Source organism: Pan troglodytes, chromosome 10 (assembly GCF_028858775.2).
Source record: "Pan troglodytes isolate AG18354 chromosome 10, NHGRI_mPanTro3-v2.0_pri, whole genome shotgun sequence".
NCBI lineage: Eukaryota > Metazoa > Chordata > Mammalia > Primates > Hominidae > Pan > Pan troglodytes.
In genome coordinates, this window is record NC_072408.2 from 84,971,211 (window position 1) to 84,992,686 (window position 21,476).

The following is a 21,476-nucleotide window of genomic DNA, read 5'->3' on the forward strand; positions in this document are numbered from 1 at the left end:
TTCTTATAGATTTCTGTACTACATCAAAAACATCACATTGTTCCTTGTTCAGTCCCTTAGTATCTCTAGGCTTCAATAATTTCAACATTCTCTTGGCTGGTCTTGCTTCTTCCTTTCAATATGCTCACCACATGTTAAATCACCATTGTGACTACTTACTCAGGTCACCAGAAGAATGTTTCTTCACTGCCAAAAGGAGATGTCCAGCGATCTTACTAATCATTTAAGGTTGCAGTTTCCTTTACAATTTCATTACCACCATTTCCTTTCACAAAACACATATTCTTAGCTTTTTTCCTACATGGATATCATATTTTCGTGTTTCTGACTGGTTATTCTTCTCTATTTGGAAAGCTCTTCTGTTGTGTTTAAGCATCAAGGTATTACCCAATCTTAAAAATAGGGGAATAATAGCAAATCATACTGCCACCACAATACCTTTTCCAGACGCTACAATCAATCTTTACATACTATAAACAAAATCTTTGATCTATACTTTTTTGAAGTAGTGTATTATTTTGACTGTGAATTATTGTTATATATGTATATGCCTGACCTTCTATTCCAGGAAGGTAATAAGCTTCTTAAATGCTATTTCCTTTTCTAATTAATTCTTCTATCTTTCACATTTCTGTTTCCTTGGATAAATAAATTGCTTTCCTCTACTGAAAACAAAGAAGCAAACAAACATATCAATGTTCCACACTTCTTTATATAATAAAATGCAACTTCTTCTGCATGGATTCAAAGTCTTTTTTTCTTTTTTATTGCCACCACCAGTAGCATGTACTATATTTTTCTATAACAACAGAACACTTATTTCCCAAAACACATCATACACTTACACTTTTCAGGTTTCACTTTTTATTCTTTAGATTTCAATCCTTTTTATTATTATTATTATTATTATTTGCTTTTTTTTCCCTTTTAACCACTGTACTCTGTTTTTCTGTGAACCTTAAGTCTGGATTAGATGCCTCTCTTATGTCTCCCTATAATGTTTTGTGCATTTCACTTAGCACACTGTATTGTGAATCACTTGCTGACCAGCTTCTCTGCTTATCAACTCTAAGTTTCTGAAAGACAGAAATTATGTTTTATCTCTAAATCCCTGGTGCCAGCAGGATGCGCCAGTTGGAATTAATCTCTTTCCCTCCTACAGGCCACATGCCTCCTTTATCCTCTCTCATGGAATGTTTTACCTTGCATTTTGTAAATTCATCATTATTTACATGTGTGCCTACCACCCCACTCAGGCTCCAGTGTTACCTCCTCCAGAAAACCATTCTTGACACCCAGCAGCTAGGCTAAATCTCTTCCCTTGACTTCTCATATCTCATAATATATTTATGATATTATATTGAAATCATTTGTAACATTTAAATTGCAGTCCCTAATGTGACAACTCTTAGAGCTTGCAGGGGAAACCAGCCTGATTACCCTTTTTAGTCCTCATGTCCGGAAAAGTACTTGATGCAGTTCATAATAAATGTTAAACCTACTTAAACTCCATTGATAGCAGGAATCAGACTTCACTATTTTTGTATACCCAGGGCTTGGTCTAAGGCTATGAACGCAGTAGATAGACAGTGCATATTTTATGAACGAATGAATGACTTAATGTAGCTAAATTAGTGACATAAATTTTATTTTTTCTTTTGAAGTAAATAGAATTCTCCAGAATATTCAACAGTTTTAAACATATTTTTCTGCATTCTCTGACTTAGGCAAGATTTATTTTATGTGATTAGCTCAATAGAAAACAAATAGTACTTTATTTCCTTAATACGTTTTTATATTTGAACATAAATAAAAATTACTAAATGCCTCAAAATCCTGGCCCGTTGTTTTATCTCCTACTTTTACTTCCAGCAGTGGTGTTACAGACAGAGAGAGGTTGCATCTAGAGTGAGCAATTCACATATTTACCTGGCTGCCAGAAACCAAAATCATGGAATTGTTTTATAACCCTGAGCACGATTTGCAAATTGAAAATGTCATTGTAAATATGCAAATATTATGGAAATGTTCTTACTGATTAGGATAATTTTAAGAAACCTGATTATGTTCCTGGCCTACCCATCTGTAAGAGCAGTCAATCAGCAAACTGGTTATCCTATTTAGATTAAAAGCTATTAGACAGGAATAATACCTGTAAAAGAACCAATAAACTCAAGAGATGCTAAATTTTGTCTTTGTTTAAAATTACAGCAATTGCATGCAGATTATAAATAAATAATAAGCATACTTTTATCAAGGTCCTATGGCTGTACTTTTAGATATACCCCATCTACCTGAATTAGAATTAACACATTAAAAATATTAGTGGAACCTGAGAAATGCCATTTTGAATTTAGTTCATACTTGAAATATTAAGGTTGCTAAAATTTACTTTTATCATTGAATACCAAAACTCAGAATAAAATCTCAGTATATGTGGTTTATCATAAGAGTTCATATCCAGAACTCATTTTGGCTTTTCTTTCAGGGAGAAAACCACTTAGAAATATGCTGTCATGTTTATACTTTTATATTTGCTGCAGGTGTTTGGTACTGGATCTTCTATTGCTTTCCTTTTTCTTGCTTTCATTTAAAAAAATTATTCTGTCAGCAATATATGGTTTTTGATTTGTAGGAAAAGATTTTACATCAGTTGAATAATCTATGACTTTAATGAAAGAAACGGAATAGAGGACAAAGCGTGCTATTCCTAAAATATTAACTGCTTCCTATTAGTATAAATTTATCATTGACGTATCTGTTTTCTTCATTTTTTAAAAGGAATTGCAACAATATCTAGCTAACCTGGCTGAACAGTGCAGTGCTGATAATAATGGAGTGGAGCTCCCAGTTGTAATAATTCTTGATAATCTTCATCATGTGGGCTCTCTGAGTGATATCTTCAATGGTTTTCTCAATTGTAAATACAACAAATGGTATGCTTATCAAATATTCTGAATAATGAAATATGAAATAATTATCATCAGATTTGCCTTCTTGTGCCTGTATGCATTTTTTAAATTTGTTTAATATTTAATTTTTATTTTTTAAATTGACAGATAAAACTGTACATATTGATTGTGTACACCATGATGTTTTGAAGTAAATGTACACTGTAGAATGATTAACTCCAGCTAATTAACATGTGAACTACCTCAGTAGTTATTATTTTTAGACTTACAATGGCTGTCATTAATTTGAGAAACCCTCTTTAATATTATACCACAGTTTTAAAGACTCCATATGCATTCCTTAGAATATCTATGTATTCATTCAACAACCATATCCCAGGCACTCTTATGGAAACATTACTTCCTTGATGATGTTAGCTTCTGCAGACATGATGAACATTTGCGAAACCAACAACAACGTTGGAATAGTTTTAATCAGGAAAATTAAAAACTAACTGGAGCCTTTAGAGTTCTGGTTTCATTCTCAGTTCATATTAAAGTTTAAATTCAACCTTTCTATAGAGATAAACTTAATATATTCAGATATAGCTCCCTCTATTAATGAGTATGATTTTTAACTATTTACAATAAAAGGAAAGGTTAAAGTAAGGTATTAAAAAATCTTAAAACCCACTAAAGAATCATTGTGGCATGGCCTCTAAAGAAAGGACATATAAGAATATCAACATAAAATAAATAGTTTTAATAGTGCCATATATTCCAATTATCTCTGCTAGAGATTTTTGGAAGTTACAAACGATCAGCATAAAATAAGGAGTGAAAGAATACAAATTTTCTCACAATATTAATAATCTTTAACATAACTATGAAATTAAAATAGTAAAAGTTAATAAATTTTATCATAAGCATTATAAGATGTTAGAGTGGGACAAAACCCCCATGATTATACTAACTAAACTCTTTACTCAAATACTGTAAATTACAAATAAACTCAGGCTCAGAGAGAGAAAATGCCTTGCCTTGATTCCAGAACTGGAATTAGAAACTCAAGTATCAATTTCTAGTCCAGTGATCTTTGTCATTTTCCGTTACAGAATTACCCTTTAAAAGACAAATATTGAAATGGAATAATCCATATCTATCCTAGTAGTTTTCCAAGATAATTTTAATGAATTAATCACTTTTACCTCCAATAAATTAAAATTTTCTATTTATTTTTTTCTAGTCCATATATTATTGGAACAATGAATCAGGGAGTTTCTTCATCACCAAATCTAGAGCTGCATCACAATTTCAGGTAAAGTTAAGTTGAAGGTTTTCTTGTTTTGTTTTTTTGTTTTGTGTTGGCGGGGGGCAGGGGAGAGGGTTGGCATTGTTTCTTTCTGTTTGTTTTTGTAGTTTGTTTTTCCATTTGTACTTTGACAAATCTTGCCAGAGATGACCTGTGGTGTGAAAATAATTCTCACTTCTGACACTCTTTCTCAAGCGAACGTTTTGTGATCTTCAACCTGTAATCAGATGTGTTTCTTTAAACAAAAAAAAAAAAAAAAAAGGAAAGAAAAAAGAAAAGTAAAGTAGATGTTTTTTCTGTTCACTATGTCCCTGGTTAAAGTAGAGCATATTCCTTCTAAGTGTGAGAAATGTGAAGAGAGTTGCTATTTCAGGATTTGTGATTCTCCTACAGAAGAGTGATCAGCATTTAGACTCCCACTCACTTCTGACGCACATGAGCTTCTTTTTAGCTCAAAAAGTAGAGTTAGCTACATTATAGCTCTCATCCTAGTAGACCTCCTAACACCTTTGATCATGAAAAGGTGGCCACCAATTGAAATGGGAACATTATTACTTTCTATTGGGAAGTAATAATGAATAAATAAATAATAATGATAAAGAATGACTGTGAATGTACAATTTAATTTATATAAAAATGTCTGATTTTTTTTCTTTTTGTAGGTGGGTATTATGTGCAAATCATACAGAACCAGTGAAAGGCTTTTTAGGCAGATATCTTCGAAGAAAACTCATAGAGTTAGAAATTGAAAGGAACATTCGCAATAATGACCTAGTCAAAATTATAGATTGGATTCCGAAGACGTGGCATCATCTCAACAGTTTTTTGGAAACACACAGTTCTTCTGACGTTACCATTGGTGAGTTCCAAAATTATAATATGCCATTTTCCAGGAACTAACAGTGCTTGGTAAAGACGGCCAGATTGGATGGTAGAAAATAACAAGCAAAGCTAATGCTTATTCAAGCTTCCAAAGATTTATTTTTTTCCCTTCTGAAAGTTTGCGTTCTTCTTCTTTGTATCTCCAATTAAATCCATTTTGTCTTGACAGTTATGTTTTACTAAAATATTACCGAGATCAGATAAGTTCAATATGGGCAAGTATCTAAAAATCAGATAACCACTGGAAATGAATAGTATCGATTTAGGATACTTTTTATGCTAAAAACAAATTTGGCTAAATAGCTCATGTCAAATAAAGTTGTGAGGAAAGATGTTAGTTACAGATAACTTAAATGCTTTGTAGATAATTTAAGTGTTTTGTGTTTTTCATGAAGACAAAACTGTTTTGAGTTATTTCTCTTTTAGTTTGCATAAAGATATTTACATTTTTATTCCTTCTTTAATTGCATGTACAGAAGTCTCTTTCACATTGTTATGCATCATAAAAATGTACTCACTGTCAACACAGTTTAGATTAGGAAGAAGAATTCTACACTGGGACCAGAACACTCATGCCAGGTCCCAATTCTGCAAATAATGACGTGTTTTATATTTGGCAATTCATTTCAGCACAGCTTTGTTGCTTGTAAAATGAAACAGGATAACTGCATTATGATTTTTATCATTTCTCCTGACTCTAGTATATTGTGCCCTAGATTAATATTTATTGTAAAAAGATAGAAGAGGCTAGGATATTGGGTCTTCAGTAAACATGCTTTAATAATAATCAAGCTGGCCAATAATACAATTTTCTAGGAATTTTGCAAGAAATATATTATATTCCAAAATGGTGTCTAGATATGTGTTTAGATTATTAAATATAACTCTTCAAATATTTTGTTATTTATTTCTTATCAGGTCCCCGACTATTCCTTCCTTGCCCCATGGATGTAGAAGGTTCTAGAGTGTGGTTCATGGATCTCTGGAACTATTCTTTAGTACCTTATATTCTGGAGGCAGTGAGAGAGGGTCTTCAGGTATAGTACTCAATTTTCATTGCTATTTTTTTTTAAAAAAAAGCAAAAAAAATTACTTTAAAAGCAAAAAAAAATATCTGGGTATTTACGCAGAAAACTAAAGGCATGAACTATATGAATAGAGCAATAAGGTTTTCAAGAGCAAATAGTTTGTAATATTTTGCCTGTTCTGAGAACAAATTTGTAAGAGAAAGAAAAGGCACAGTTATTTCAACAACTATACAAGTCCAAATGGTTGTCATGGATGTTTACAGGTTGTTTTTATTAGACAGCTAGTTAATTGCACAGTTCTACATCTTATGACACAGCCATGTTTACATGAGCCTTGACCATTTATATTCTTATCATATAATTTCCTTTATCTTTTTCTTCTTTTCTTTCTCCTTCCTTCCTCCCTCCCTCCCTCCCTCTACCCCTCCCCACTCTCTCTCTTTCTCTCTCTCTCTTTCTTTCTTTGTTTCTTCTCCTTTTTTTTTTTTTTTTTTTGAGACAGGGTCTCACTCTGTCACTCAGGCTAGTGCGCAGTGGTACAACCATGGCTCACTGCAGCCTCGAACTTTTGGGCTCCAGTGATGAGGCTTTCCAAGTAGGTGGGAGTATAGGCACACACCACCACACTCAGTTATTTTTATTGTTATTATTATTATTTTAGAGACATGGTCTCGCTAGGTTGCTCAGGCTGGAATTGCTTTTTCCTTTTTTTCACATAATTTTTGACAAGTAGCTTTTGCTTGTAAGTTTCCTGTTTTTAGTATACTTCATTGTTGGAAGCCCTTTAATGTCACTTGCAGGATCCTTTACTATTTTGGAGGGAGTACTCTAAATTCTAAGAGAGTCAGTTGGTCTTTTGATCTATGACAGATTGGTTTCACAGCATCTTTGCTCTTCCTTTCATGTGCCTTCTATCTTGAGGCCCTGCAACCAAGGCCCTTCTATTTTTTCCTAACTAAAAGATGAAAATGTATCACTAAAAAAAATCCCTACTTCTCCAACAAAATACATGTCATTTTTCCATAAGTATTGCTATTTCCTTAAGTTTGATTTGAAATTGTAGAATTATAAAACTCTTTAAAATCTGTGTAACATAATCACCCAATTTATTGAGGAAGAATCTCATCTCCTTTTCAGTAACTCAGCCAAGACATCTCTATTTCTGGTTTTTACAACTACTATTAGAATTAAGATATAGTTTATGTTTTCCACATTCAGTCATCTACAATAGTGTGTTGTCTTTATTTTGCTATCTAAAAAAATTGTCCATCTATTTTTCCCTCTTTTACTCCCTTTTACTATCAGGCTCTCTTTATCTATTGAATGGCATGGTAGTATTTGGAACTAAAATGATAGTTCTGGTGAACATGATGAATTTTATGAGGATACTCTGAAGCCTCAGAGACAAAGCTAAGATCCTAAATAATGCTATTGATTGGTTCTACTCTAGATTTAAATAACCAAATTTAACACTTTTAAAGGTATGAGCCAATCTACCCCAAGCAGATGCCTCCAATAAAATAAAAGCTTATACAGATGTTTTTATTTTTCAAGTATAACATATTGTGTTTCAGAATTCTTCTAAAACTACTATAGGACATACATTGGATCTTTCAATGTTGATTATTTGTACCAAAAAAATCATTTTATGAAAATTTTAGAACTAATAATTTTGAAGTTAATATTTTGATACATTATTTGTTCTCTAGCTATGGTTTTGGTTTTAATAAACCATTATCTAAGTATTTATAAATAAATTTCTCCTCATTTAATATTTGTTTACTAATAGAAAGCAAAGGAATCTTTGTAAAAACCTTGAAATGATAATAGCTAAAATGCTTAGCATCCTTAGGTCTTATTTCAAAAGGTACATGGGTTCTTTTTTCATATTTAAATTAATATTATTTATAGAACATTATTTGGAGAATTATAATTCTATGAAGTTTCCATTTGGGCAAAAGTATAATCACTTAAGGATTAGTTTCTCAAACTAAAACTGAGAGATATTTCAAAATTATTTTTGAAGAGGGATAAAAATGTCTCATTTCTTGCTATGGTTCAGGATGTTTAGAAGTAGGTTAGTGTGAAAGATGAATCTACCGTGATTTAGGGCTTTTTGGGGGAGGGGAATCCAGCACATGGGAAGGGAAAAATTGGAAAGTCCTTTTGTGGGTAGACAGTTTTCATTGCTATTGAAGACTATGCTGGGCCAGAAAAGTCTATCAGCTGAAAATATTTCTAGGGGAGCAAGAAGCAAAGGAATCATATCTGTCATGATCCATTCCCATGGATTTACTGGCAACAAAGAATCTTGGATTGGAGAAAGAAGTGGAGAAACAAAGCCTGGTAGCAAAAATGACACTCTTAAGTTTAGAGTAATAAAATAATATCTTCAGATGAAGGCGGATTTTTTTGGTGAAAAACCTTATGGGGAATGCACTCTGCCAGATGTTTTAGTTGGAAAAAATGTTGGTGATACAATGGATTTTGATTTTTTTCTGGTGGATTCTTTCTTAACTAGTCAGCTATCAATTCATCTCATTCTGAATATTTAGAGTTCTCTTTGTTCAATTATTTTTTCTACAATATGTGTTTCACTCGGAAATATAGTGTTTGGCCCATTTAGCTTTTCATTGGTCTCTTCCAATTTTGCTGTCCTGGGTGGTTCTTTAAAAACCTAGAATTAATTGATTCTAGACTTACATTAAAACAAACAAATAAACATAATTAAGCTTTCCAAGAATTATACATGTTTTTCTTCAATTGGTTTAAGTTGTGTAGCATGCTATCTGTTACATCTATAAAGTAAGTTTGTAACTGAGAGGAAACTTTTGCTCTAAAACAAGATAACTATTTTTAAAAAAAGTATAATGATTGTACCTCTGTTACCATCTCCTAAGGAAATGCACAGATATCAGTACCTAGACTCCCTTTTATTTTAGGTAAGTCCAACTTCTCCAGAAGAAACTCAAAAGAAAACTCCAAGGCAGTCCATGAAGTTTTTATGGTGTTAATGTCCACCATTTTCCCTTTTGTCTTTACTGAACCAAAACAAACTATACAAAACAGCCATCTAACAACAAACCAAAGTATGTCATCTGAGACCAAATAGGCACCTACTAACCAGGATTGTCCTTGGTAAAGCAAGTCAAATGGGGAGGGAAAGTAATTTAAGGAAAAAGTGTCCCTATGTTACTGCCCCCTTCTCTTAATTTTCACTTTTTTTCTGTGCCTTTTAATATTATACTTTTTTTTTTTTTTTTCACAATGTCTCATTCTTCTCTTCAGGCTGCCCTTTCTAGTTTGGGTTCAGCTTTGCTTGCAGCTTAAAAATGTTTAACATCTCTTGGATTTATCTGATTCTTCCATTCCACTGCCAGTACTTTAACCAGGCTATATCAGCTCTTACTTATTGGGCAAATTGCACAATAAGGGTTCTTGCAAAGTTGATAATTCAGTTTCCTATTTTTTATCCTTTTTTACTAGTGGCCTGAAACACAAACATCTAAAAAGAGTTTTTCCAAACACCGCATGTTCTCACTCATAGGTGGGAATTGAACAATGAGAACACATGGACACAGGAAGGGGAACATCACACTCCGGGGACTGTTGTGGGGTGGGGAGAGGGGGGAGGGATAGCATTAGGAGATATACCTAATGCAAAATGATGAGTTAATGGGTGCAGCACACCAACATGGCACATGTATACATATGTAACAAACCTGCACATTGTGCACATGTACCCTAAAACTTAAGGTATAATAATAATAAAATAAGATAAAAAAGAGTTTTTACAGAAAGCAATGGGATTAAAGAGCAAGTTGATCACAGGAAAATTGTTATCAGAGAAAGTTTTCTTACTCTAAAAGACAGTTTGAGTAGAGTGAATTAGGCAGAGAAAAATAAGTTACTTTTATTTTATTTCCATCTTTCCAAGGTACACTTTAGTAGAGAACTCTACTTAATATCAAGCATATTTTTTAAAATCTTCCATAATTGAAGCTTTTATTTTTCAACCTTTAGTTTTCTCTTGGTTTGTCAAATTACTAGTAAATGTGGGCAGTCATTTCTATGTTTATTTATAATAAACCTCCCGTATATTCTCCCCCAAAAGTTGACATCTATTCCAAATATTCAGCTTCATTTTGTCTAGCCTTCAAGTTTAAAGTGAGCTATGTAGACAGATACATGTTTTAAATCTGCAAAACTGTATACAGATACTTAATTCTCTTGAAAGTCCCTTAAGAACTCAATATGTCAAAAAATCACATCCAACTAGCAGTCCCCTTTTTTGCTGAATAGAAATGCGTTTTATATATGCTAAACGCGTGGTCAACTTCTAGATGTATGGGAAACGCACACCATGGGAAGATCCTTCAAAGTGGGTGCTTGACACATATCCATGGAGCTCAGCATCTCTGCCTCAGGAGAGCCCAGCCTTACTTCAGCTGCGACCAGAAGATGTTGGGTATGAAAGCTGCACATCCACTAAGGAAGCCACAACCTCAAAGCACATTCCGCAAACTGACACAGAAGGAGATCCCCTGGTAAGAATCAGATGTTCGTTTCTTCCTATGTAATCTTGACTACAGTGTATAGTCATTAATATTTAGTTATTTCTAGCAAAGACATTTGTTATCCGAAGCAACATTTGGAACAGTTTTAACCCTATTATCTTTGGCCTGCTTTCCATGGATGAAAATCTTAAAGTGAAAACCAAACTTGTATGCTTAAAAAGAAATCAAGAAATGCTACAACCAGAATGAACTCCTAGACTATAATTTTTCTCTTATTATGCATTAAATTGTGTATATAATTACATAAATATAATTTTCTATATTATGACTCAATTCAATAGGCATTTAAGAGAAAACTCAATTTTTTTCTTAAATAGAAAAACAAAAGTTATGGTATAATGTACTCATGGAGAACTAAAAAATATTTTGCCTACATCAACTAACCTGACTAATTTTATAGAATGGGTCTTCTCTTGCCTACTGTAGCAAAGGATAAACTGACTTGGAAGTCAAATGGAAGTTATGGTTTATTTACTTTCTAAAATAGTGGAATAATTGAAATAAAAGTCTGTAAAACTCCAAAGTATGAATATTCTGAAAATTTTAAGTATGTAGTATTATTAGGGAAAAAAAAACACTTTTTATATATCTATTTTTATTTTTACAGATTACTTTCAATATATTGGTATCAAATGTGAAGTGTTACTAACTCACCATTCTATGAGTATAGAGCTTATTGGACTTTTACAACCAGTACAGAAAGAAAAGATACTGAAATAAAAATTCATTATGTTGCTTAAATCAAACAAAGACAAAACATAAATAATTAAAAATCATAACCTGTGACTATACCTAAGGATATAAAATTACTTGATATTTTAAGGAATACCCTTACACCAACAACCCTGACACACACATCATCATCATCATCATCTCAGCTGAACATTTTGGGAGTTTCTTGTGGAAAACCTGATAAACTTTCAAGATCCTTTCCCCAGCAAAATGCACACACACTGAAAATTTGGCATACAATTTTAAGAGTTTCATAAAATCACTGAAGTATATATATAGACCTACTTAGATTCCAGGGATTTCCTGCTGATTTCTGATCTAGGCGATATCTTCCTTAAGAGCCCAGACTTATATTTTTATAACATGGTACCTGGCCTTTTAGATGATTCATAGTTAGGAATCAACAGTGGTGATGAAATTGGTTTGGATTCAGCATAATTGTGAGCATATACTAAATAATTGCTGATAGAATGATTAACAGAGTAAATATAAGCTTTAGAATATGAGTATGGATTATTTAATCTGAATTCCTCAAAAATTCCAGTCCTACCTCTGCAGTTTTTATATAATATGTCTGTTTTATAAGGAGAGGTGTTTATAAGATTTGTTCTCAGTTTTAGTCTGTAGAATATGAAACCCTTAGGAAATGCCCACAACTTTCCCAATTCTCATAGTCCAGCTCAGCTCACCCCATAAAGCACTTTTTTTCCTGGTTCTGAATGCACTTGTCTTCTAGTAGAGGAAACAAATTCAAGGTTTTCCCTTCTGGCATGAGAATTGGGGTAAAAAAATTTCCTGGTTCCTAACCTGCTGCTCTATTAAACATCTTAAGAAACAGGGAGTTATGAGGTCTTACATGGTAAATGGTAAAAGACGTTATCTAAAACTAAATATTTGGCAGGCTTTCTCTGGTTTTAAAAAAATAAATATTTCTATCTTTTTTCTTTCTTTCTTACTTTCCTTTTTTTTTTTCTTTTTTCTTTCTTTCTTTTTTTTTTTTTGAGACAGAGTTTCATTCTCGTTGCCTAGGCTGTAGGGCAATGGCACGATCTTGGCTCACCACAACCTCCGCCTCCCGAGTTCAAGCAATTCTCCTGCCTCAGCCTCCAGAGTAGCTGGGATTACAGTCATGCACCACCATGCCTGGCTAATTTTGTATTTTTAATAGAGACGGGGTTTCTCTATGTTGATCAGACCGGTGACGATCTGTTTTTATTTCTATGTATTTTTGTAATTACTAGCATGAAGCCAACATATATTTTCAGTCCATTCTAAATCAGAAATCCTACAAAATATCCACTATTTAGTGTCAAGGAACATCCACTATTTAGTGTCAGAAATCCCCATAGCAATGAGTGTAGCGAAGAAACAGGGAAGAAGAGAGGAGAGAGACTTTTTGAATCTGAATGACGATGCAAGTTTTTGGTATATCTCACATTATTTTAAAAATACAATGTGTATTCACCATTAACAACAAAGAGAATGTTAATAAGTATGTCCTTAATGCTAAGACCTGGTGATCAGGAGATAACTACAGTGTCATTTCTGATCTCAAGAAGCTTAAAATCCAGTAGTGAAGAGAGACTTCTACCTATATGAACTGCAGTAACATAATAGAGGCACATATTAGGTAAAATTGTGAGTTCATTGAGGAAGCAGTTAGAATAAAGCTTTACAGAGGAGATGCTTGAGCTGGATCTTGAATGATTAATAGGAGTTCACCATATGGTTGCAGGGAGAACATCCAAAATTAAAGAAATAGAATGTGAAACATTAGAGGACAGTGTAATAGAAATGATGAGTTTAGGGAACTATACACCAGTTGGTGGTAGGAATTAAAACTGTGGAAGTATACAATTGCTAGATCATGCTAAGCCTTGTTTATCATTGCAGGAAGTTAAAACGTTATCACAGAGACAGTGGAGAACTGTCAAAGGTGTTTGAGCCATGATTTACCTAGTTAGATCTGCAGTTTCTAAAGATCACTTTAATAACAGAGTAGAGAGAGGACAGACTGAAGGAGATAGGATGGAATCTGGAAGCTTAGCAGATTAGATGGTACCAGTGATGATAAGGACTTGATCAAGGTGTTAGAAGTGATAAACATTAAATTTATGGCTATAGATGCCCTATTCCATTTAGTGTTGCTATAACAGACTATTTGAGGCTGGGCAATTTGTAAAGAAAAGAGATTCATTTGGCTCATCGTTCTGGTGGTTGAAAAGTCTAGGATTGGGCAGCTGCATCTGGTGAGAGCCTCATGCTGCATGAACTTACGGTGGAAAGTGGAAGAAGAGTGGGAGTGTGCAGAGAGGTCACGTGGTGAGAGAAGAAGCAAGACTCTTTAATAACCTGCTCTCGCACATGAACTAATCCATTCCCTCCAGAGTGAGAACTCACTGACCCCTAACCAGAATGCCATTAATCTGTTCATGAGGAATCCACCCCCATGATTCAACACCTCCCACTATGACTCACATCCCAACACTGCCACAATGGGGATAAAATTTCGACAAGAGTTTCGGAAGTGATATATCACACGCAAACCATAGCAGTGAGTGTGGGGAAGAAGTGGGGAAGAAGAGAGGAAAAATATTAATACTTTTTGGAGAATTGTGATGTATCACGATAATGACTAAATCATACGTAATCTTCTCTTGTAAACTCCCTTGATTTGAATGCACAAAATAATACTAGCCAAAGGCAAAGTAAATCCCACGTATACATTTATTATGAATCTGAGATGTGGAATGTATTATAATGGAACATATTTACTATATGACACCACTTTTAAAAATTAAGACTTTAATAACAATACTATTACACAGTGAAACTTTTACAACATCCAGCATTCAAGTGATTTCAAACATTTGTGCCTAAGATACAATTGTATCTTTTTTAAAAGATATCATTTATCATTTCTACTCTTACTAAATCACTAGGGTGCTCAAAACTCAGTTTTATTTTACAGATCAGTTCACCCAAATGCTTGAACATACAGGCAGCTGCTAATGAGTGACAGATTGATAAAAGAAATGGGAGAAGGAATATGAATGGACATGAAAGTAGGAAGGTAGGGGTGTGGGTGACAGAGAAAGAGAGAGGAGAGTGGGAGAGAAAGAAACTATGTTGAAGGAGACATTTGACTTTTTGGCTTACTGGGTTTAAAAAGTTATCACCAACTACTTTTATTTCATAACCTTATGTAGCTTATTTAATAAATTAAGAGAGTCAGATTGAAAATTAGGTTAAAACATATTTTCCTGAGACTATTAAAATGATTTCAAATTATGCTGTAACTGTAGTCTCTTTGTCAGAAAGGAATTCTTGCTGAAATTGGTGATTACCAGTTTATCATTTATTTCACAAGCATTTATCAAGCACACTTTCTGTAAAGAGCACACAAGCATGCATAGCTTAACATATGACCAAGGAATCGTTTTTTAGATTTCTCCTTTCTATTTCTGTAAGTTGGAAAAAAAAAACTTTTGATTATAGAATAATAAAATTAGTATGCATTAGGTAATATAAAAATTGTTACAATTTATAAAAACCCTTGATATGAAAACAAGTCCACTACCCTCATAAAGACATGTGCCAATTTTTCTGTGCTTTCTAAAATCATTGAACCATTTATTCACAATTTGCCTTTAAACACTTTTTTTCCGGAAAAAAAAAAAAAAGTCCATCTCTAACAGTGGAGCTCCAGATCTATCAAAATTCAAGCAATGTGACTGCTCTTTATTTTATAATACATGGAAATGCTAGCTGCCTTTCTCCCCAGGTGCTTTCATGCATATGTCCCTTTTACTAGAACAAACATTACCATTCTCCTATAAGGCTGGGAAACTTGAGACAGCCACTATTGTTCCAGATGATGGTTTTTGTTTTCGGTGATGTATCAATCATATTTTAGCCAGAAATTTAACAACACAAACTTGACAGTAATTCTTTCCTTCTCCCTCTTCAAACACTCATGGTCTGCTTCATTCAGTCACCTCCTCCCGAGGTCAGCTCCTAAACAGCAGATGGTGTGCTTGTGTGCAGCAGCTGGCTTCATTCCTCTCCATACCCTCCTTCTCTCAAGGGACAGTGCGTGTGTGCCTCTGTGTGCGTCTGTGTGTGTATGAACATTCACGACTTTCAGTTGCCATTCAATGCTTTCTGCTTCTCCCAGCCAAAAAGCTGGGAAGCTTGGCATACTTTCCAGCAACGAACCCAGATGTCCAGCTGTGATACAGTTTCCTTTCCAGTCTCCCTGCTGGAGCAGTATTCATTCACAACCCCAAATAAAAGAGTTATCTAGAGGCCCTATTTTGTCCTTATGGTTTGGTGTTGTAGTCATGTTTGGGAGAAACAGTATAGGAGCCAGGGGCAACGAGTAAAAATCTAAAATTATTTTCCCCTGTCACTTGGATGGGATAAGATAGCTCTTCGGTGTGGCTCAGGGCCTTGTTTTTTATGGGCTGGCTTACTCAATGCATCATTGCCTGTATCGATGTCTTTTTTCTTTCTTCAGATGAATATGCTAATGAAACTCCAAGAAGCAGCCAATTACTCGAGCACACAAAGCTGCGACAGCGAAAGCAGCAGCCACCATGAAGACATTTTGGATTCATCTCTTGAATCTACCCTCTAGAGGGTGAAAAAAGTTAAGGGAAAAGACTTTGCTTTTAAAAAAATGTTTCAAAAGAAAGGTATTTTCACTAAACCACTGCCAGTATAAAAGCACCCTGTCAAGGGCCCTGACCCAGAGTTGTGGTCTCCAAGGAGGCAGCAGAACTAAGTCTGAACCGCCAAGATGCTAAATTGCAATGGAAGCTTAACTTTAGTTTATTTCTAAGCATTTTTTATATCTGTGGAGTAATAGAAAGCTCCATTACTCAACTGGAAAGGACCCTAATGACAGGGCAACTGAATAGATTGCACATGGGATAGCCAAACTGGACTTTCTTTGTTTCCTCTTTAAAAGTTTACAATGCAGACCATTTTTTGTCCCTTACTTTTGTTTCCTCTGAGGGGCTGTTCGCCCCAGGCAGGGTCCATCTTTCTGATCTGTCCAACCTCCTTTGTGCCACACGGTGCTGGTCACAGGGCTTCAGTAGTGTTTGTGTTGTGCGCTCACCCCATTCCAGAACAAATCCAAGAGGCCAGTCCTCCATAAGCACAAATGGAATTGTGCAACCACCAGAAAAACACTACTGTGGCAAACTGGAGAAGTGCCAATTTAATTCTAACTGCCACGTTCTCATGATGTGCTCCACCAACTTTTTAGTATATGAGTCACTGGTTTTATAAGGTTGTTTTTACCACAGTGGTCTTTTTAAACCACCTGCCCACTCCCTTAACAAGAGTTTTATACCAATTATTAGTCAACACTGATAAAAGGCTTTTTTAGGGCTTTATTTGTTTGAGCCTTTTCAGTGAAAGAAGGAACATTTCCTATGGTGCTGTCTCACTGCCTTAAAACAGATTTCTATGACAGTTTAACAGTTGGTTTAAATCCTAAACCATTGGTAATTTCCACTGTCTTTTCATTTACAACCAAGCAACACCAGTTAACACAGTAGCCTCATCTCTATATATCTTTCTCTCTCTTTTTTTTTTTTTTGAAGAAATGGATAGGAGAAAGATCAGTATTTTTAGCCTTGTGAATAGATCGCTTTGCCTATCCTCCAAAATATTAAAATAACCCAGAAATGCTCTTTGACCGTCACTTAAAACCTAAGACATGTGGCGAAATTCCATCCAGTTCTAAGTGAAAGAGTTTCAGAAGGCAGGAGATTTTGAATTATTATCCAGCAGGGCTGGAAGCACTAGATGCAGCATGAGCACAACTATTCGGCTTTCCTTCCCTATTGTTTTTGTTTTTTTAATGAGTTTTGACGCATGTTGTTTTGATTGCTATTGTTGTACATGAGAAATTCAGCATTAAAGAACACTGAAGCGGTAAGGTCACTGTGGAAGAGGAAGCGTTTATACTGTAAAAGAAGGTTAGATTTGCACAGTCTACTGGGTAGGTATTGTAAATAATAATTTTTAAAACTTGCACAAATCAAAACAAACACAAACAAAATTGTATTTTATCCTGTTGGTGTTAAGAGGTGTTTCACTTGCTGAGATTTCCTGTACATTGCAAACAAATACAGAATGCAAACCCTCAAAGCCGTATTATCTGGTGTGTTTGTCCTGTATTTACAGTTGTTTTTGACTATGCAGGAGCTATCAGTGCTAGAGTGAGCATGCTTCAAAACTGTACATGAAGCCAATATATTTTTGGATAAGTAAAACTGTCTGAAAGTACATCTGTCATGGCAGGCTTTAAAGAGAGTGCATGAAAACTGATCAGTCATTGGAGAAGTTACCACCACACACAAAGGACAGGTTTTAAGTTTATGAAACCCAAGGGCTAGGCCATGGTATAGACTTCTTCTATGAGTGCGTGAAAATGTGTTACTTTTAGGACGTGTATTTGGTGCTACTCTCTGTGACCACCAATGGGTCAGTTGCTATAGAACAACAACACCACGAAACATCTGTGCAGTTTTCAGAGTGTCACAAAGTCAATAGGTCCTTACACGGTGCTATTGCCCTAAGGGAAATCCGAACTGAATTTATGCACATAGAATTGTCACCCTGACTTTGAAGCCTCAAACATGGATCAAATCTGTTGTGAAACATCAATATATGTAGCTGGATGAGTGACTAGTTGCCCTTGTATAATATGTGATCTAAGAAAATTGCTAATCTTTCCCTGCCATTTTGAGAAACACAGTCCAAACATGAGCATAAACAGAATTTCCTGCAATACATCCCAGTAGGTCCACCTAGTTTACAACTTAAACTAGTTTGTGAAACATTTGTCTGTATACATTTTATATTTTGTACATTTTGATGTAACATATCATGTAAATAGGCAGAAACAGTGAAATAAATCATCTGAAAAGTTTTGTAGTCTTTGTAAAGCCCCAACAATAAGTACTTGGTGTCAATGGACTTAACTGGATGATGTATTTTCTATTGGTTTATTGTTCCTCTAGCTTGTAAACCAGCTTGCATATATTTTTTTGCAAATGTGCACCCTGTATCTGTCTAAATTATTACTTTGCCATTAAAGTGGAATTATTTATTGACAACATGGTGTGGTTTCTATGTATGGAAAAAAATGAATAATTTTGCATCAAGAAGTGTCAAGCTTTAAAATGTTGCTTGCACTATTAATATGCCATCAATAGGACTGTATGCAAATTTCTATTTTATAAACATAAAAAGGGCTTCAGCTTTCAAGTAAATAAAGGTAATCAGTTTATCTTTTTCAATGACAGTTATTTAGTGAATATTTTAGAAAACTCTGAATAGTTTTCCTAAATAGCCGATGATAAAGTAAGAATATAAAATAAAATGTTGAGATTCACTGAGTTAAATTAACTCAATAAATGTTTCTTTGTTTTTATTGCATTAAATCCTCTTTTGAACTTTTAGCTCTAAAGATTATTTTAAAGCAAACTAATTATTTGGGTGGTAGTTTATTTATTTTAATAGAGAAGATTAAAAAAAGAAAAAAGAACCTGTTTTAAAATTATAATTTCTTTTTAAGTATCTTGGAAATCTCTTTAATCTCAGTAATTGGAATGTATATTTCTGATGGTATAAGTAGGATTTTAATTCTAAAAGCAGGAAAACTTCCGAATTAGAATAGTTTTAGAGCAAAAAAGAAAGGTATTAGTTAAAATAGACCAATCATCCATAATGGGTTATAATCAGTGCATTTGTTCCTTCACTCAATTGGGAGATAAGGAAATTTCCACAATTTATCTTATTCAGACAAACATTGAATTTAGCCAAAACTTCAGTACAGTTCTGCTAAATGCAATTTCAGGCTGCCTAAGTATACATCCTAACATTGTCATTCTTTGTGTGACCTTGGCCAATTTACTCAAACTCTATGTGCCTCATTTTCCTCACTCATAAAGTGATGATAATAATAGTATCCACCTCTCACAGATTACTCTGAAGATCAAATGGGTTATTACATGGAAATTCCTTAAACGGTGCCTAGCCCTCCATAAATTGTAACTGCTTTAACAACAATTAATTAACAAAATAATAAGAAATATTTATTATTTTATTTTCAAACATTCTTGAGAATAAGGTGTAAATAAATTTATTTTAAGGTTTTGAAAGAATATATATTTTAACTCAATTTCCTCATTTATAAAATGGGCATAGAAATAGTACTTATTCATAGGGCTGTGGAGAGGATTGAGTTTAGATCTGTAATCAGAATAATAGCTATCACTCAAGAAACTTTCAATAACTGTTAGCTTCTATGTTAACACTGCCGTTACTATAAATGAATAATATCAGTAATGTAATAGTCTCAGGATTCAATTTACTCATCTATAAAATGAGATTATTATAGTATCTATCTACTCATAAGATTGTTTTGAATAATGAATATTTTAAAATATGTAAAATACTCAGAAAAGATTCTGTCCTGGCTTAAATGTTACCTAAGTGTTAGCTGTTATTATACCTAATATGTGCCAGGCAATTTTCCTAGGAATCAGCGCCATTGAGACACAGGCTATGGTCCTAAAGGATTTAACAGTTAGTAAAATTGGCCGGGCGCGGTGGCTCAGGCCTGTAATCCCAGCACTTTGGGAGGTCAAGGCGGGTGGATCAGGAGTTCAAAACCAGCCTGGCCAACATGGTGAAACCCCATCTCTACTAAAAATATAAAAATTAGCCGGGCATGGTGGTGTGTGCCTGTAATCCCAGCTATCTGGGAGGCTGAGGCAGGAGAATCACTTGAACCTAGGAGGCAGAGGTTGCAGTGAGCCAAGACCGTGCCACTGCACTCCAGCCTGGCAACAGAGCAAGACTCTGTCTCAAAAAAAAAAACAATCAGTAAAATTGAGTCTTTGTTCCTCTCACTTCTTCCTTTGATGAATACCTAAGTTCTCCACTATGAGGTTGACTGTAAAAAGCCCTGTGAATAGTCCACTGAATAGTTGTACAGGATATATTTTCAGATACTGATAGAATCAATGATACCAGTGAATTTTGTTTACATTTGGAGAAATTCAAGTACTATCTTTATTTCAGGCTTTGGATTTTTCACATTAAAAAAAGAAAAATATTATTTTTATAAATAATAGGCCACCTTAAAAATGTCTATTTCTATTTCTTTGATCAGTGAAGATGTTTAAAAGGAAGCTTCAGGCCAGGCGCGGTGGCTCACATCTGTAATCTCAGTACTTTGGGAGGCCGAGGTGGGCGGGTCACGAGGTCAGGAGTTCAAGACCAACCTGACCAACGTGGTGAAACTCTGTCTCTACTAAAAGTATAAAAATTAGCAATTAGCCGGGCGTGGTGGTGCGTGCCTGTAATCCCAGCTACTCAGGAGGCTGAGGCAGGAGAATTGCTGGAGCCCAGGAGGCAGGGGTGGCAGTGAGCTGAGATCGTGCCACTGCACTCCAGCCTGGGTGAGAGAGCGAGACTCCATCTCAAACAAACAAAAAAAGCTTGGATTATGTTTTTATTTTGTTTTCTGTTTTTGGGAGGGACAGCAATTAATAGGTAAAATATTGCCTTAGTGAATTCACTATTATTTTTAATTCAGTGAATATGATTTGGATAAGTAATCATTAAGAGGATCTCTTCTCTACATAAAGTATACATTATCTCTCAATTACCCAGGAACTCATCAATAAGAAAACCTATTCATAGAAATTAAACAAAGCACATTCTAAACTAGAATTTTATTAGAGAAAAATGAAAGTTCTCCAAGTATTTTCCATGAAATTGTAAAAACAAAATACTAATATTAAATAAATCTTTCTCCATCATTTAAATTTTTAACACTTGTCCTTAATATTCCAGAATGGCATGGTAGATTTGAACTTGATAACAGAGTAAATACTTTTTACACTGATTACATGTTAAGAATAGTAATATTTCCAATATATTAGGCTATATTAACTATAATATTAAAATTAATTCATCTGATTCTTTTTATTTTTTATTTTTATTTTTATTTTTTGAGACACAG

At 34.2% G+C, this 21,476-nt stretch overlaps 1 protein-coding gene across 12 annotated transcripts in view; it reads left to right on the top strand.

Annotated features, from left to right (window-relative positions):
• The window catches only part of NAV3 (neuron navigator 3), an 891,873-nt gene extending 873,315 nt beyond the window's left edge, over nucleotides 1-18,558 (top strand). For 11 of the 12 annotated variants that reach the window (XM_016923897.4, XM_509234.8, XM_009425884.5 and 8 more), the window contains 6 exons: nucleotides 2,782-2,936; nucleotides 4,138-4,209; nucleotides 4,866-5,062; nucleotides 6,004-6,122; nucleotides 10,457-10,660; nucleotides 15,942-18,558. In XM_016923897.4, the coding sequence (XP_016779386.3) occupies nucleotides 2,782-2,936; nucleotides 4,138-4,209; nucleotides 4,866-5,062; nucleotides 6,004-6,122; nucleotides 10,457-10,660; nucleotides 15,942-16,061 (867 nt within the window). In that variant the 3' untranslated portion in view covers nucleotides 16,062-18,558. Of the gene's footprint in view, nucleotides 1-2,781; nucleotides 2,937-4,137; nucleotides 4,210-4,865; nucleotides 5,063-6,003; nucleotides 6,123-10,456; nucleotides 10,661-12,430; nucleotides 12,555-15,941 lie in introns of those variants that run through there. The other variant, XM_016923896.4, reaches the window with a different exon arrangement.
• Nucleotides 18,559-21,476: the final 2,918 nt, after the last annotated feature.